The sequence below is a fragment of the Mytilus californianus genome, unplaced genomic scaffold, assembly GCF_021869535.1.
Source record: "Mytilus californianus isolate M0D057914Y unplaced genomic scaffold, xbMytCali1.0.p SCAF_3, whole genome shotgun sequence".
Lineage (NCBI taxonomy): Eukaryota > Metazoa > Mollusca > Bivalvia > Mytilida > Mytilidae > Mytilus > Mytilus californianus.
The window spans coordinates 83,978,663-83,998,721 of NW_026262679.1; the positions used below are offsets into that span (position 1 = coordinate 83,978,663).

Consider the following 20,059-nt stretch of genomic DNA (forward strand, 5'->3'; position numbering starts at 1 on the left):
TTATAAAATCTAGAAGATAGGAGTAGGCTCGGAAAGACCCCAAAATATACACTTTTACAAATTTGTTAAAAATGTAAATATTTAACTATTTGTTGGAAAGTAAAATACTTTTGTTACATACATATGGGCTGTTTTTTAACAATACAATGCATGTGCATCATGTGTTAGCATTATTAATTAATGCAAAATTACTGAAATCTTCACAACTCTAGCATAAGTGCTAATTTTTAGACGGTTTTTGTCTATACTTAAAGTGGCCGCACTTGCGTTCAGTCTTAATATTTGAATATATGTTGTATTTAATGAAAATACATAACATATATAAAGGTTGAGACTGAACACGAATGCGGTCACTTACATTTTAGACAAAAAACCATCTGAAAATGGACGTTTAATAGCATATTTGATAGATTTTTTATATTGAAGCTTGAATTTGACCGTCTTTATTCATCAAATCGGTTCAAATCTTTTACATAAACTAATTGAATGAACTGAAGTAAACACTTTAATGTTCAAAAAGATGTCAAAAATATTTCATCGGATGTACTTCAAATTTTAGGCCAAAACTAGTTCTTACCGGATTTTCTTTTCAGTGTTGTAGATGTCGTATGGCCAATGTTAATAAAGATGTTTTATTTTCAAACATTTAGTTATAGTCCAAATGTTTAGGAATTTCATTTAGATCGTAGTGTTAATTATAGATACAGATCGTTCATTTTAAAATACCGTAAATTTCTTTAGTTGAAATGTAGTAACCGGAAGATTGAAACATGTGTAACAAACATTTAATCTTGTATGTGAAATATATGACACAATAAGAAAGATTTAAATTCAAGCTACTCTAATAATTGGAGAAGAGCATCTTGTTTCAAACTTGTACCACTATTGTCCATTCATAATGCCAAGTAATTCAATACTTTTGCAATATGTATAGCTCGCCGAAAAAAAAAGTGACTTTTAATTGCTGTATATTATTTGCTGTTGTAGTTTGATATTGTTTGCACATAATTACTATTTCGACCCTTATTATTATGGTGCTGTGAAAAAATGTTGAATGTATATATTCTATTATCTGTATTGCTTACAAACAAAGACATTTTTTCTATTCTATATTCAGCAACGTTTGTTAATTTCTTAAATAACCAATTGAGATTATCCACTATTATAATGTTGAGCTGATATTGTTTTGAAAATACATTTTAGCTATAATTTTTTCTATTATCTACCAACAGAAGCTTAGTATAAAGATAAAAGTGAGGCGAAAGATACCAGAGGGACAGTCAAACTCATAGATCGAAAATAAACTGACAACGCCATGGTTAAAAAATGAAAAGACAAACAGACAAATAATAGTACACAAGACACAACATAGAAAACTAAAGACTAAGCAACACGAACGCTAAGGAAAGAAACTTAACGTGTAGTCATTTCCAAAAAAGAAATATCACATAAAATTGATAATGGAAATGGAGAATTTGTCAAAGAGACAACAACCCGACCAAAGAGCAGAAAACAGCCGAAGGCCACCAATGGGTCTTCAACACAGCGAGAAAATCTCGCACCCGGAGGCGGGTTTCAGCTGGCCCCTAAACAAAAATGTGTACTAGTTCAATGGAAACATGTTTTTCTATCTTGTGAGGAGGTCAGCTTTACTAGTTTTTCTTCGCTAATATGAAGATCACAGACGGGTAAAATACCAATCTGAACAATTTCGTCTTGCAGACCGTTACCTTGAGTCATGCTTATAATTGGATATAGTCAATGGAATATCATCCATCATTACCGTCTTCCTAATCTTTTAGTGTACAGTGCAGGTGCGGATGCAGGATTTTGAAAAAGCGCGGGGGGTTAGGGGAGGGGTAAGCTAGAAAACCAACGTTTGGAGTGATACTTGTAAAACGTCTATGCATTAATCAGTTCATGAGGCCCATACAAAAATTACTATTAAGATTTTCTGGTACATTCAGCTGGTGACACTTGAGGTCACCCTGTTTTTTTTATGGGTTCGTGCCGCTCAAACCTATTTTTTGTATTTTGTTTTACGGACTGCAGTTTTTCGTGTTGTCCATATCGGCTTGTGGTTTTGTGATTGCACCCTTTTTATAATGTGCTATTTCAAATCGAGGCTAGAATATTTTATAAAAGTTTTCACTTCGTTGACAAACTGCATAACAATTAATACAATTACTAGCACATCTGCAATGTTGGATCATCAATAATTGTAAATATTCTCATCACTAACATAAATATACAAAACTATACTGTGCTGCGATACACTCAGTTGTATGTATACAATTTTTGCAATATTCATCTCTATATAACACGTGTACAATAGTTTATCTTGGATGTACACCAATTCTTGGTCACCATACTTAAAACGACGAAAAAAATATACGGAGGAAAACTATTTGAAATTAACAAAAAACAAAACAAATAGGCCAAGTTAACAGGTAAATAGGTTTATGCATGGTACACTGCCCATTTGGTTGACGCTTGTACCTTAATACTACATCAAAAGAACCAAAGTCGAAGCTTTTGCTAAGCCTTTTGAACTGCATCCTTCTCGACTGACCATTGAATTGAGAGCGCATCTTTCCAAATGGTGGAAAATTGCATCGGAATATTATCCAAAGGGATATATCTTTTTATTACAACAATCCTCTGCAGATTTTTGGAAAACTTTTCATATTTTGCCCGCTCGATTTCAAAACGTGCCCATTCATTTTTAACAATTGAAGGCGTTACTAGAAATATTATGTGTCTACATCTGTTTATTGACGTAGCTCTTTCGGTAGCAATCGATTCGCCTACAATAAAATATCTATCTTCAAAGCATATTTTGAAACCCAATTCGTCCTCTACTTCCTCTTGCAATTCTTTCACTAAAGAAACGCAGTCATCAGTATATGAAACGTAAACGTCATAATCAAATGTTAGCTCCAGCCCTTTCTCAGCAAATCTTTGGAAATTTCGAAAGGAAAAGAACCTTATCCTCCATCTGAAATTGTATAATAGTGCAATACAAAGCACACTCGATAAAACAGAAACCAATAATGAAATGCCTAATTTGATCCAAACGGTAGTATCACAGTCAACGAAATAATGATGAAAGTCTTCAGTGACATTTCTTGTATAGTTGATGCTTTTTCTTGAAGAAACCCAACAAGAGTAATTACCATTGTTATCTAACTTTGCTTTAGTTGTCAAAATGCAACGTAGAAATTTCGTTGCGCCACACGAACAAATAAACGGGTTAGTATTTAGATATTATTTAAATATTCCATGATTTCTATGCTGGGTATCAATCCAATCTAGTATATTCTTTCCAATTATTGTTAATTGAGTGTGTGATAAATCGAGTGCGACAATGCTATAAACGGTTGTAACTACATCTGGAACAGTCTCAAAAAAGTAGTATGAGATGAATAGAGCTGTTTTAAATCAAGTAGTAGCCCGAGTGAATTTGCTTTGATTTTCCAGATATAATAATATGATATATCCAAATTCATTATATTTGGACAAAAACTTATTATTGTTGTATTAGTTTGTAAAACATTGAACAAGTGTGTTTCTTTCAAGATAAGTGCTTTTAGATGGATCAAAATCGGAATTTTTGCCTTTCCAGTAGTTTTTACTGAATTTATACCTTAATCTAAATGATTCAAACTGTTAAATTCTTCCATAGTTATAAGTGGGAATAAATTTGCTTCAACGTAAGATATTTCAAGGTGACAAAGGAAGCCATTTTTTGCTTTTATTTCTAGAAATGAACCTTCCGTCATCAAATGAGTTATTCTCATAAACTGAATTTGACTCGGAAGTATAAATGTCATTGAAATGACCTCTCTTGCCCATTTGCCTAGAACTTGTTCAACTCTTGTTAAGTTACCCTTTGTTAGTTATTACGTTAAGGAAAGTTGGATTCTTGAATCCTAATGGGAAATATGAAAAATTTATTATTTTATTGTTGGTAATCTTGAACGTAAACAAGGCGAAATCAACTCCCCAGCTATCCATACTCAAAATATTAGCAGATATAATAACACATTCAAAGCACTCTGGACGTTGAAACAAAAGTAACGATTTGTTTTTTACTAAAATAATGTCATTTTCGGATAAGTCTTAGGTTTTTATACAGATAGTATATGTATATTTCATCATCTCTGGTGTAAGAATTTCTGGACCAATGCTATGCTTCCAATCTGGACGAGGTATTCCGCGAAAAAGAAGTGCATCCATTGTTTTGTTCTGAAATGGATGTAAAATGTTTAGGGCCTATGTTAAATGAATATTGATGTTCGTGAGATTTAGTTCTTTAAGATGTGGAAACGGAACTAAAACGCCACCTTCAATGACAACAAATTCTTTACACGTTGTCATGTGGAACTCCTTTAAACTTACCGGCATTTCCAAAAATGTTTCATTTGTAATAAATGATTTACGTGGCAATAATTAAGACTCAACTTTTGTAAATAGTACAGTGACTTGAACTGCTCTCAAAACGTTTCATTAAACACAAGATCAATGCTCAGCTCTCGCAATTTACTAAGTCCACCCACTGGAATTTTATATGGGTTGTAGTCTCGAGTTTTCATATTTCTACTTATATCTAAATCTGATAAATTATTTAAGCTCTCAAACACTCCCTGAGGATACGACTCAGATACTTTCAGATCATTTTAAGACAAAGACAAATTTTTCAATAATGATAAGCCACAGAAAGCCTTTGTATGCAACCATCTGATGTCATTATTATCAATTATAAGATATTCTAGATACTTATATCTATAAAACCCATTGGCATCCAGTCTGGTTAGTCGATTATTACTTAAATCCAATTTCTTTATATCAGGTGATAAAAACATCGGAGTCGATGTTATTCCTTGATGTTTACACAAAGCCTCTTTATAGCTGTGCATATTATGTGTGATATTGCATTTTGCAAACACAGTTCTATATGGGTAAAAAGTGTAAAACACATAAAGTAAAGGCCGATGAAGCGTTAACAGTTGTGACTATTTACATATTATGATAACGCTCACCTATTTAAATACCGATATCATTTTTCAACACAATGAGACAATGAATACATGCACACCAGGGTAGATTCTATTTCCACAGGTGTTAAAGTCGTCATACCGGGAAGCGGTTAGTATTATGATTTGGTCCAGTAGGACATGTTTGGTCCAGTGTGTTCTGCATGACAAACAATGACAAAATGTAAACATTGCATTTTATCCTAAAAGAAGTTATGAAAATAAATTTCGTCTGATAAGTAGCTTTGTGTATAGCTATTATGTTTGTAAATGCAAACTTTGTATTATATATAGGTAATAGTATGAAAAATATAACGTACGACAATTTTTTAAAACTTAAGTTATTGTTTTTACACATAAAAAAAATCCCCTTTTCATGCTTGATCCAGTTTTATAACAAACAATCGCTTTAAAATATTCTGTAAAACTCGCCACTTTTGCCAATAATTCATTAATCATAATATGTCATAGTTTGATTAAGAATGTTATGGTTTGGTTCAAGTTCATCATGGTTCAGTGTTGTAACTCACACATGTTCATTATCCATATGAAATAAAATTAGTGAGTAGATGAATAAATGTGATGCAATTATTTCAAATATTTTAAGTTTATAGCGTTATTGAAAATACATGCAAAAATAACGACAAGGACAAACAGGTTTTAATGAATGGGTTTTGTTTGAAAAATGTCAGAATGGAGTGCTGCTGTCAAACTTATGACCTAAAACAATATCTTTATTTAGCAAATAATAGTTAAGAAAGCAGAGCTTATAATAATTTTGTCTAAATTTTACTTTCAGATTGTGTTATCAGGTATTCAGAATGAAGCATCTCAGCTATGTCGTTTACAGACAGAAGTAAAATGTTTTTGAAAATTGGATTTCGATTCTATCTCACAAAAAATCTTAGCTTCATGATAGTTTAATTCCAGAACTTAGATGAAAGGATAAAATAGACTTCTTTATCGACAGTTCTTTCAAAATAAAAATTGGAGGGGACGGGGTTCAAGTCTTCTTAATTAATCAAAATGTAGTTGTAGCTTTAATAACTAAATAATTATAAAATTTTTATTCGGCTGCCATAGCAACAATGTACCGGAATCTGCATCTGCAATGAAAATAATAACGACTTAAACTTTTTTCTTTCTCTTGTAAGGAAAACTACATAAATGCTAAGACAGTGAATAGCAAGATATATAATAAACCATCAAGGAGCTATGTATTATTAGATATGCTTTCTTATGTTCATCTGTTATCTTATTGGTGATACATTTTGTACAGGTACCCTGACATAGTGATTAAATCAAAGATCTGTTAATGCAGAGTAAAAAGAAAAATCAAACAGCATGATCAATAAACTGAGGGCATGTAGATGAAAGGGATGTAAGAAAACTTTCAACAACACATATATCTTGTTTATGACGTTCTAAGACAGTTGTATAAAAAAAACTAGGAATAAACATTTGATGAGACACTATTGGGGTCCTAATAGGCAGGTATATCTTGCTTGATTTATATGTACCGGTATATATTCATGCAGATGTTCATATTTCCCTAACAACGTGAAACAATGAGATTTACTCCAAAAACTTGATGTTCATGCTGCAATCTGATTAAGGAATGTTATAAATTTTCGTTACTTTATTTTTCTAAATAACAGCTAGCAATGCAATGGTGGTATAATTTAAACCATTTTGTCTTTTATCGCATGATCTAAATAGACATTCAATAACAGGTGCCCCGATTACGTTACGTGACTTTACATCGACGTTTTCTCATTATGACGATTACCGCCACAAGCCTGGAAATGTCATGGCGGATCACATAAGTCGTAGACTTGGGTCTTGTTGTGACTCATTTTGAGGTGGGGGTATATACGACAAAATATAGAGTCTACTTTCGGAATGATTCATACGCGGTTCCATGTAAGGACTTCCGGTGAAATGGGGGGAGGGGGGGGGGGGCGTGACCATATATGGTATCCAGACCATATTTGTGAACGCCTAACGCCTATTTTGCATAAAACTGAGCACACCCTACTACTCACATATGATCTCTTCATTTTTTTATCGACCTAATTCTACATATGTCACATATACGGAATTTTGTAAGTAACTGACGACTTTTACATTTTTTTGTAACTCTTTAGTATATTTCTTATCTTAATTAATCTCGGTTATCAACGTAAAAAAGGAATGACCAAAAAGTAAAATAGCAAAAATACCGAACTCAAAGGAAAATTAAAAACGGAAAGTCCTTTACCAAATGGCAAAATCAAAATCTCAAACACATCTTACGAAAGGAAAATTACTGTCATATTCCTGACTTGAACCTGGTTTTATAGCAAGCTAAACCTCTCACTTTTATGAAAGTCGCATAGAATTCCATTATATTAACAACAATGTGTGAGCAAAGCAAACAGACATAATAGGTTAAATTGTCAAATATTGGGTAACAGCAATCAACATTGTGTTATAGTCTTATTCACTATAAAAACAAATAACTATTTCAACAAGGAAAATGAAAATATCATATAGACACTCTATAGACAAAGTACATTAGCAAAAATGAAAGACAAGAAAACAAAAAAAGACCACAGCACAATAACACAATGGCGGGATGTATAAATACCGAGCCACGCCAAAAATATATTACCAAAAATGGACTGGACTAAACAGTAAAGTTAAAAATATACAAAGACAATATTTTTACTGATAGATGTTCAAAATTGGTCAAAAAAATTTTCCCTCTGAAACTAATGAGCCAGTTTGAACTGTAGGCTATAGTTTTAAAAAATGTATCCGATGATCCCGCCTGTCAATGAACATGGATGCCAAGCTGAAAATAGAATATGGAGGTTAAACGAAAGTATTGTTCATTATATTTAAAACCGTTGTAGATACAGAAAATCAAAAAGAGACAGACATTATCTGAATAAACAAGATCTACCGATATTTAACTTTTACCAAAAACTGCCAGACAACTCCTAATGTAATTATTGTGCTTCAATGACGACTTTTACATTTTCATTTTCTATAAATCTATAATAAATAAAGTGAAACTATAAATAACAAAAATGATCAGCATGTCAAGATCGTCTGATTTTATTGTTTGAATCAAAATCTTCAGTAGATTCATTATAGGATTAATTACTCTTGAAAGACAATTGGTACCCATTTGTGTTTTTTGTGCGGAAACTGACATAGTAAATAGAGAAAAAAAAAAATATTCACAGCAAAGATCACCAGAACAAGATCTATAAATAAGTCAAATAGACTAAATCTTCAAATGACTCTTTATAGAAATTATTGTCCTAGAACAAAAATCTTTACCCATTTGTTACTATTTTAAGTAACTATCACAATACCATAAACGGTACCAATTGTTCTGTACCAGATGTGCATTTCGACAATCAATGTCTCTTCAGTGATGCTCGAGGCCAAAATATTTGAAAATCCAAAGCTTATTAAAAAGGCGAAGAGCTATAAACCAAAATGGACAAAAAGTATAGCAAAAGCTGGGCAAGAAATCAGAGCTTTGCATGAGGGAGATATATTCCTCTATTTAAAAAGATTTCTTAAATTTTATAACAGCAAATTTTAATAACACAAAATCCGTATTTTCATGCCAGCACCGAAGTATCGGCTACTGGGCTGGTGATACCCTTGGGGACTAACAGTCCACTAGCAGAGGCATCGACCCAGTTGTAGTAATAACATAAACGGTACTATTTTTCTGCACCAGATGCTCATTTCGACAATCAATGTCTCGTCAGTGATGCTCGAGGCCAAAATATTTGAAAATCCAAAGCTTATTCAAAAGATGAAGAGCTATAAACCAAAAAAGGACAACAAGTATAGCCAAAGCCGGGCAAAGAATCTGAGCTTGGCATGAGAGAGATATATTCCTGTATTTAAAATAATTTCCAAAATTTTGTAACAGCCAATTTTTATAACACAAATGTTTTTAATGCATTGTATCAATATCCCAATATACCAGGTAAGCTGTACATGCTACTTGGAGCCTGTAGTAGTGTTATTTGTGGAAACAATAGTAGATAGAGAATAAATGTAAACATAAAAATGATCAGTAGGACAAGATCTACTATTAAGTCGACATAGCCAAAATCGTCAGTCGACTATTCAGTCGAGGATTACGCCATGAAACGGGGTACCTCCGAAAAAGAAGACGTAGACTCTTTCCGAATTGGTCAAGGCTTTGAGGTCGTTGAATTAGAATTGAATGGGTCTATAAACACTCATGCTTCATCTATCATCAAAGACCAAAACGTTGCTAAACATTTGTCTGATCTCCATGACAAACATGTTGCTGTCCCTGCAGATAATGTCTCGAATATTATTGTTTTTGTGTGTAAATCACATTACATAAACTGCTTGATAACGAAATTAGTAATTGGCAATTCATTTGGAGTATCAACATATACGCCCACGACACCTACCAAAGAAGAAATTCTGATCAGGCAGAGGTTGGTCTGTCCTGTTTTCCTTTTGAATTTCTACCAAAGATCAAGAACTTGTTCTTCATTCACTGTACTGGATACCCAAATTACAGGAGTGTCATTTCACACAACGTTATATTGCTGGTTCTGTCAAGCAATCTACGAAATATATTTGCAAACTATATATAGCTATTCAAATCAATTTTACTGCAATCAAAACCGGGTTTCAGAGTTACTGTGAAACTACATATTCCAAGGGCGGTGTAAATTTTGAAAATCGAAAGATCTGTTATTATATTTACAATCTCAGGCTCTTTACTCTTGCAATAGAATAAAAAAATGTCTTTACTACATTTTACACTAGTATACCCAACTCTAAACTTAAAGACTGACGGAACTTATTAAAAAAAAAAAATAGTCAACGTAGATACTTATACATTGTTTAAGGAAGGGATACATCATTCTTTGTAAAAAATAAATCACTCTAATTCAAACAATATATTGTGTGAAACTGACATCATCTGAAAAGAAATTGGACTGCGATCACATTGTTGATTATAATACAATTATCGATTAAAAAGAACCGTAGACAATTATCTTGGCAATTTGTTTTACTGGTAATTTATAAAGTCTGATAAATATTATCTAATAAAAAACAGAAGTTTACTGGTAATTTTTGTTCTCTTAAGTAATTTTGGTCTAATGCCAGGGAAATCCCTATCACCCCTTTTGTATTCATTTCACGTCGATAACACGGCAATTGAATTTATGAGTTAGTAATATTTAATTTGTATTTGATTATGCATGCTAAGATACAGTTTTACTCAATAAAAAATTTCCTGATTTACAAATAACCTATTGATTATGTTAGCACGTATTCAAGAGCGTGGATATAACATGCATATAAACGCTTTGATAACAAAAATTGTAATTTTTAGAAGCGAAATGTTATGAAGTTTGGGGACACTACAAAGCAGACGACTGAGACATTGAAAAATTTGTGTATCTTTTATTCCAATTTTCGTCAGTTTTAGTTGTTTTAATTGATATTGGTCGGACAATGCGGAATAACTCAGATCTATATTGGTAAAAACTCTATGTGTTTTACTACTAGGGTTGTTCCTCGCTTTGTTACAGGTAAAAAAAAAATGAAATTGGATACCTCTACCTCAAAATGTGTGTAAAGATGTGGAATGATTAACTTTGAGTAGTCAGTATGTATGTTTTATGATTAATACTATATATTAACACCATTTTGCTATTGTGTTTGCAATCTTTAAAATTTTAGTTGTAAATAAAGGCAACAGTAGTATACCGATTTCAATAGTCATATTAACCTAAAACAAAACAAAACATTTTGGACTTTTTATTTCATAAAGCAATTACGAGAAAAAAATATTGTTTATTAAACATGTGGTCAATTCTGAAATACAGCCTTTATTCTAAATTGTTTTTTGCGGGGAGTGTGTTCAGTTTAACAAGTTTTTCTTAGCTAGCTTGAAGCTCAGAGACGGGTCAGGTAACAATCTGAATATAGTCAAGGTAATATGAGTCTGCATATGTTTCTATAGAAATCTTGTGATTCATTGAACATTTGAATTCGTTTTTTTCTTGTACATACAAAATTCACGAAAATTGATATCCAACGAATAATAATGAATCCACAGTACCTTGAATCATGCGAATAATTGGACATACTCCAGGGAATATCCATGCCATATTACCGTATTCCTAATCTGTTTGTGTACAGTGTATTTGATGGTTACTCCAGAAACATTTGTTCGCATAGAAATCAAATACAATTTTTACATTCTGAATATGCATCTTATAAAAGCAGCTGGTTATCATGCATCTGTTAATCGACAAATTCAACTAGATTGATTGAAATGATTCAGTCTTTTTTTTCCATGTAAGATAATGCAAAACTTTATTATTTTAGACAGAAAAAATAAAACGATACGAATCACTAATATGCTAGCCAGAAATATAGATATTTTTCAGTGTTGTAAGTGTCATATCGCCAATTTAAACCCCATTCATATTCCACATTTTTTTATTCTGCTATTTGCACAGCTCTTTCAATATTTTCCTTGAAGTTTATTTTCATAAAAACCAGGTATATCTTGATTACAATATCTTTATATATGCTAATTTTCAACAATTTTTTTTATTCCAACGTTGCCGATACGAAAATCTCTTCTGGCGTACCAAATTATAAGCTTGGTATCTTTAATTTTTTTTATATAGCGTTCTAGAAGTCAGCTACTACTAAAAATTATTAATAAAGAAATGTTATTTTTAAACATTTATTTATACTAGTTGTCCAAATGGTTAGAAATTTCATTTAGATCGTAGTGTTGATTATAGTTACAGATCGTTCATTTGAAAATATTGTAAATTTCTGTCGTTTAATTGTAGAAACCGGAAGATTAAAACAGGTGTGACAAACATTTAAATTTGAATGTAATAAATAAATCATCAATAATTGAATGTATTCATATCAGTAACATAGATATCAAAAAAATATACTGTGCTGCAATACACTCAGTTATATGTAAACAATTTCTTGCAATATTTATCCCCATATTACACGTGTACAATAGTGTATCTAGATTATGCACTAGTTTTTAGTATCCTTACTTTTAACAATAACAAAAAAAAACATACCGGGAAAACTATTTGAAATTAACAAAATAAACAAAAATTAATAGGAAACGTTAACACATACATAGTACATTTCCCATTTTGTTGACGCCTGTACCTTAAAACTACATCAAAAGAACCAAAGTCGAAGCTTTTGCCAAGCCATTTGTACTGCATCCTTCTCGACTGGCCATTGAATTAAAAGTGCATCTTTCCAAATGGTAGAAAATTCCATCGGAATAGTATCCAAAGGAATATCTCTTGTAATAACTACAATCCTCTGCAGATTTTTGGAAAACTTTTCATACTTTGCTCGCTCGATTTCAAACCTTGTCCATTCATTTTTAACAATTGACGGCGTTACTAGAAATATTATGTGTCTACATCTGTTTATTGACGTAGCTCTTTCGGTAGCAATCGATTCGCCTACAATGAAATCTCTATCTTCAAAGCATATTTTGAAACCCCATTCGTCCTCTACTTTCTCTTGCAATTCTTTCACAAAAGAAACGCAGTCATCGGAATATGAAACGTAAACGTCATAATCAAATGTTAGCTTCAGCTCTTTCTCAGCAAATCTTCGGAAATTTCGAAAGAAAAAGAACATTATCCTCCATCTGAAATTGTATAATAGAGCAATACAAAGCACACTCGATAAAACAGAAACCAATAATGAAATGCCTAATTTGATCCAAATGGTAGTATCACAGTCAACGAAATAATGATGAAAGTCTTCAGCGACATTTCTTGTATAGTTGATGCCTTTTCTTGAAGAAACCCAGCAAGAGTAATTACCATTATTATCTAGGTTTACTTTAGTTGTCAAAATCCAACGTAGAAATTTCGTCGCGTCACACGAACAAATAAGCGGGTTATTATGTAGATATAATTTAAAACTTCCATGTTTTTTATGCTGGGAATCAATCCAATCTAGTATATTCTTTCCAATTGTTGTTAATTGATTGTATGACAAATCGAGTTCGACAATGCTATAAAAGGTTGTAACAACATCTGGAATAGTCTCAAATAAATTATGAGATAGATTGAGTTGTTTTAGATGAAGAAGTTGCCCAAACGAATTTGCTTTGATTTTCCAGATATAATTATATGATATATCCAAATTCATTATATTTGGACAAAAACATAATATTGTTGTATTGGTTTGTAAAACATTGAACAATTGTGTTTCTTTTAAGATGATTGTTTTCAGATGAATTAAAACCGAAATTTTTCTCTCTCCAATAGTTAGAACAGAACTGATACCTGACAGATCCAAATGCTCCAAACTATTGAATCCTTCAAAAGTCAAAAGTGGAAATACATCTGTTTCAAAATAGGATATTTCAAGGTGACGAAGGGAGCTGTTTATTGTTTTTATTTCCCTAAAGGCATTTTTAGCCATAAGATGCGTCATTCTCAAAAAAAGGATTTGACTCGGAAATGTTACTGTAATTGGAATAACCTTTCTTCTCCAATGGCCTTGAACTTTTTCAATGCTTGTATAGTTATCTTTTGTTACTATGTCGAGGAAAATTGGGTTTTTGAATCGTAAAGGAAAATATGAAAAATCAATTATTTTAATATTGGTCATCGTGTATAAAAATTTGAAGAAATAACCTGCCCAGTTATCCAAACTAAATCTATTAGCAGATAACATAACATTTTCAAAGCACTCTGGATGTTCAAACTGAACAAACGATTTGTTTTTAACTAATATAATGTCATTGTCAGAGAAGTCTAATGTTTTTATACAAATAGTTGATATATATTTCATCATCTCTGGTGTAAGAATAACTGAATCTAAGCCTTGTTTAGAAACAGGATGAGATATTCCGCGAAGTAGTAGCGCATCCATTGATTTCTTCTGAAATGGATGTAAAATGTTAAGAGCCTGTGTTAAGTGAATATTGCTGTTCGTAAGATTCAGCAATTTTAGATGTGGAAATGGAACTAAAACACCACCTTCAATAACAACAAAGTCTTTACAAGTTGTCATGTGGAATTCCTTTATATGTATCGGCATTTCTGAGAATGTTGTATTGTATAGATAGTTTACGTGGCAATAATCAAATTTCAATATATGTAAATTGTGCAGTTTCTTGAACTGCTGTCCAAACGTTGCATTTAATACAAGATCGATGCTCAGCTCACGTAAGTTACTGAGTCCGCCGACGGGAATTTTGTACGGGCTGTAGTTTAGAGTTTTTATATTTCTACTTATGTCTAAAACTGATAAATTCTGTAAGGATTCAAATACTTCACGATGATACGATTTAGATACATCCAGATTATTTTTAGACAAAGACAAATGTCTCAATAATGATAAGCCATGAAAAGCCTTAGAATACAACATTCTGATGCCATTATGATCAATTATTAGATCTTCTAGATACTTATATCTGTAGAATCCGTCTGAATCGAGTCTGGTCAGTCTATTGAAACTTAAATCCAATTTCGTTATATCGGGTGGTAAATTCATCGGAACCGAAGTAAATCCTTGGTATTTACACATAGCCTCCTTATGGCCCAGCATATTAATAGTTATATTGCATTTTGCAAACACAGTTCTATATGGGCAAACAAATGTAATACACAAAACTATGAAGATAAACATATTACCCAATAATTAGAAAAAGCGATAAACATTTATAATCCAAAGTTTAATACTTCCTGCTATGTTTGAATATATAGTTACTTCACCAATCTCATATTACTGTAATCATCATCCGGAAACACAATTTAGAACGTCGATTACGTGAATAAACTTTTAAATGATCACCTGTTTAAATAAATGCCTGTATGTTTGTTCATCTAAGAATATAGAATGGTTGTTTTTACTTATCACCAAGGGGCAAGTAGAAATTCAATACCTTTGTTCTGCAAGATATATTGACTTGCAGAATTTTAAATACCATTGGAAAATGAAGGTATGTTGGAAGGAGTTATACAACCATTGATTTCCCCCTATTAGTTTTTATTAAATTGGCATTTTTCAAAATTGTGAAAAATTTATCTTTGTTTCAAATAAAGAAATACTTGGCATGAGTAAAGTTTATCCTGTCTAGTACTACAGTGTAAATCTCACATAACATGCCATTGCATATAAGATAATAACCATCACCGGAAGTAACCCAATCAAATTGTAACCCACTTTTTCGTATGAAACGGGATGTGACGTACTATGATTTTGTGGTATTAGACATGGAAAGGGACAGAAATTGTGCTTTGCAACATGTCAACTACGGACTCCTTAAAGAATTTGAACCTCCTTATTACGTCATGGCGTGGTTATGTATTTATATGAGAATGTTTATATTTGTTTGCCCCAGTCAACACTTATGTATTTGTGTATACATCCCATAGAGCCAACCAAATGGATACCTCACTTTTTCAAGGATGTGTTATGACCAGAGTGGAGACAGGAATGACTATTATTTTATACCTCAGTCTTATTCTTTTTCTTTACGGAGATTTGGATTATCAGTTATGGATCCACTTTTTGTTTTACTTTTGATACTGGTTAGCACACCAAATAGTAGTAAAAACCTACCTATATAGGTTTTGAGTTATTTCCCTTTGTCCGACAAGCATAATCTAAATGTACTTCAGCGCGGAAACACTAAAATTAATTATCAAACATATATCTCATCAGTATCAAACATTTACAAAAAGAAGGTATTTGAGTTGGTTGCTACAATACAGTCAATTATATGCAATTCTTTTTTCAGTAAAGCATTCGAAAAAACATATTAAAATAAAGTGATATGTACGATGGAAACACGCGTACATAAGTGTATCACGCGTGGTACACTAAACATGTGTTGAAATTTGTTCCTTTACACACCCTCAAAAGAACCAATGTCTAAGCTTTTGCCAACCATTTGGACATCATTCCTTTTCGACTGGCAATTGGATTAAAAGAACATCTTTCCAAACGGTGGAAAACTCCATCGATATATTATCAAAAGGGTTATCTCTTGTAATAACAACATTCTTCTGCCGATTTTTTGAAATCTTTTAATACTTTGCTCGCTCGATTTCAAAACGAGTCTATTCATTTTTAACAATTTACGACGTTACTAGAAATATTATGTGTCTGCATCTGTTAATGGACGTAGCTCTTTCATTTGCAATCGATTCGCCTACAATGAAATCTCTATCTTCAAAGCAGACTTTTAATCCCCTTTCCTCCTCTACTTTCTCTTGTGATTTTTTCACAAAAAACACGCAGTAATCGGAAGACGAAACGTAATTGTCATAATCATAAATTTGCGCGAGACCTTTCTCAGCAAATCTTCGGAAATTTTGAAAGAAAAAGAAAATTATCCTCCATCTGAAATTGTATAATAGGGCAATACAAATCACACTCGATAAAGCAGAAACCAATAATGAAATTCGCCAAATTTGATCCAGACGGTAGTATCACTATCAACGAAAAAATGATGAAGTCTTTAGCGACATTTCTTGTATAGTTGATACTTTTTCTTGAAGATACCGAACACGTTTAATAACCATTAATATTAATTTTACTTTCAGTCATCAAATGAGTTATTCTCAAAAACAGAATGTGACTCGAAAGTAATACTGTCACTGGAGTAGCCTGTCTTGTCCATTTACTTGTTCAACTCTTGTATATTTATTAGTAGTCTTTGTTAATTCGACATGGAAAATTAGATTTTTGAATTCTAACGGAACAGGGGCCAAAAAACACATTTTTCTTGTTTCCAGACAATAACTTGTGTTCAAGTGTATGGATCTCTCTGAAATTGTACTGCAAGGTACCATACCACTAAGGGAAGGCTGGGATTGAGTTTGGGGTGATGAATCATAAGGGGGTTTAAAAAATTTGGGGGGGGGATTTTTTTTTTTCCTTTTTTTTTCTTTTAAAATTTTCCATTTTAAGTTGGTTATTTCTGATTTATATTTAAAATCAAATAATAATGATATGGTAGGAGATACACACCAAACAGGAGGTGTAAATTATTATATAATAAGTATTGTGCAATAGCAAGAAATTTTCAATTGCACAGTATTGCACAATAGCAAGAAATCTTCAATTGCACAGTATTGCGCAATAGCAAGAAATCTTCAATTGCACAGTATTGCGCAATAGCAAGAAATATCCAATAGCACAATATTGCGCAAAAGCAAGAAATTGTCAATTGTACAGTATTGCGCAATAGCAAGAAATATTTAATTGCACAGTATTGTGCAAAAGAAGATACTTCGTATAAATTGCTTATTTCTTGACCAATTTCAATGGGGTTTTATTCTTGAATTCTTAGGGTTCTTTAATATGCTGAATCTAACCGTGTATTTAGTTTTTGGATTTTGGGCATCGTTTTTAAATTGGTCCACATTGAGGTCCAAAGGGTCCAAAATTAAACTTTGTTTGATTTCATCAAAAATTGAATTATTGGGGTTCTTTGATATGCCGAATCTAACCGTGTATTTAGATTCTTAATTTTTGGTTCCGTTTTCAAATTGGTCTACATTAAGGTCCAAAGGGTCCAAAATTAAACTTAGTTTGATTTTAACAATAATTGAATTCTTAGGGTTCTTTGATATGCTGAATCTAAACATGTATTTAGATTTTTGATTATGGTCCCAGTTTTCAAGTTGGTCCAAATTGGGGTCCAAAATTAAACTTTGTTTGATTTCAACAAAAATTGAATATATGGGGTTCTTTGATATGCTGAATCTAACCATGTATTTAGATTTTGGATATTGGACCATAATAGGTGAATGTCCAATTTAAAATTTTTAAGTTCTTAGACCACATTTATTCTGTGTCAGAAACCTATGCTGTGTCAAATATTTAATCACAATCCAAATGCAAAGCTGTATCAAGCTTGAATGTTGTGTCCATACTTGCCCCAACTGTTCAGGGTTCGACCTCTGCGGTCGTATCAAGCTGCGCCCTGCGGAGCATTTTATTTTAAATGGCGGGAAAAGGCTGACTCGGACTTTTAACTTATATTTGCATTGGTATTATTTGGGTCTCAAATCAAAAGAAAAGAAATTTAGAATCTGCTTAAATTTTAGGAAATGACGTTTTATGAGCTATTGAAGTCTTATATGAAAAGAAAAATGGGTGTTATGGGGCAAAATATTTTACCCTGTATTTTAGGAAAAAAACAAGGAGTCGGAATAGCTGACAAAAATTCCTAAACCTGACCTTAGTACATCCTTAATTACAAAATTTATTACAGCTATTTTTGCATAACTGAGGTTCTGAATTTTTTAGTTTTGTGATTGAATCACTAGACATAATGTTTCTGTGGTTAAATATGTTATCTTGTTGATGCTATATACATTGTCATACATATTTGTCGTCCTTCATCGCCAGTTTACTTTTAAAAAAGATCATCTCCTCTGAAACTACTGGGCCATATTTAACCAAACTTTGCCACAATCATCAATGGGGATATATTTAAAAAAATGTCCAATGATCCAGCTTGGCGGCTAGAAATAGAACATAGGAGTAAAATACAATTTTTGATTATTAGTCCCCTACCAACGAAGTCGAAGGGGACTTTAGGTTTGCACTCCGTCCGTCTGTCTGTCTGTCTGTCTGTCCGCCTGTTCGTCTGTCTGTATGTCCTTCTGTCAGTCCGGCAAATCAGCTTTCCACACTTTTTTTCTTCGTTTTTGAAGATATTGATTTGATATTTGGTATAAAGTTTTATCATGACAAGTTATAGATCAAGTTCAAATTTTGTTCCGGTCTGATGATTTAATCCAGAGTTATGGACCACCATAACTCTGGACCATATCTAATGTTAGAGTACTATGTTAAACCATATTTCTGTACAAAGGGAGATAACTAATTTTTTAAAAGACATTATTTGTTTATTTATTTGAAGATTTTTTTGGCAGGTTTGTTAGTTATTTAGTATAAACTAATTTTCTGAAAGCTAAAAAGATGAATGATAAAAAAGAAATTATGAAGAGAAATCCTTTAATTAGATAATAATCTATTTTTATTATGTATATATATTGCAATACATTACATTGTGTAGATAAAAGTTGTTGACATTTTATAGATAAGTTACAAATCTATATTACTGTGGATTCATTTATTTTCGTGGGTACCAATTTTCGTGAATTAAGGAAAACTTACATGTTCGTGGATACTTAATTTCGTGGTTTTTGACAATGTCTGCATACAAGCCTATAGTAAATTTGTCATTCATTGAACATTTCATTTCGTGGTTAACCTATAACCACGAAATCCACAAAAATTGGTATCCAACGAATAATAATGAATCCACAGTAGTTTGTGACAAATGAAAGAAAAAATATTTGGAACTATTAATTATATTTGATTATAATTTGAAAATAGATATACACTGTATTACATCATATCTAATTTTAGAGAACTATTAATCATATCTAATGTTTTTTTCATCATGCTTATACAATATTGATTGATAATTGGTATATAGTTTTATCATGACAAGTTACAGATCAAGTTAAAATTTTTGTTTCGGTCTAATAATTTTGTGCAGAGTTATGGTCCTTGGACTTGAAAAATTCACTCATATAATCAGTTTTCCACACTGTTTTTAGTCATGCTTGAAGATATTGACATGATATTTACTTTTTGTTTACACCATGGCAAGTTATATAACAAGTTAGCATTTTGTTCCAGTATAATGAATTTTTACCCAGTAGGGGACTATGTATTGCCATGCAATACTCTCAGAATGCTTGTTATCTTGAAAATTGCTATATATATATAGAAATTTGACTATGAGATCTACATAATGTCTATTGACATCAAAACTGTCAGATAACTTCTTGTATGAGTTATTGCATTTAAACAATGAATTTTTGTAATTTTATACATTTTTGCCTATTATTTAAAAAATTATAATAGATGAATAGGAACTTTACTTGGCAAAAATGATCAACAAGACA

The 20,059-nt window shown here is 31.9% G+C and overlaps 1 protein-coding gene across 1 annotated transcript; it reads right to left on the reverse strand.

Moving 5' to 3' along the window:
• Positions 1-10,844: 10,844 nt before the first annotated feature.
• LOC127735239 (toll-like receptor 4) lies at positions 10,845-14,847 on the reverse strand. Its single transcript, XM_052245355.1, has one exon. It carries the CDS (start codon positions 14,748-14,750, stop codon positions 12,267-12,269), a length of 2,484 nt encoding a protein of 827 aa, XP_052101315.1. The 5' UTR covers positions 14,751-14,847; the 3' UTR covers positions 10,845-12,266.
• Positions 14,848-20,059: the final 5,212 nt, after the last annotated feature.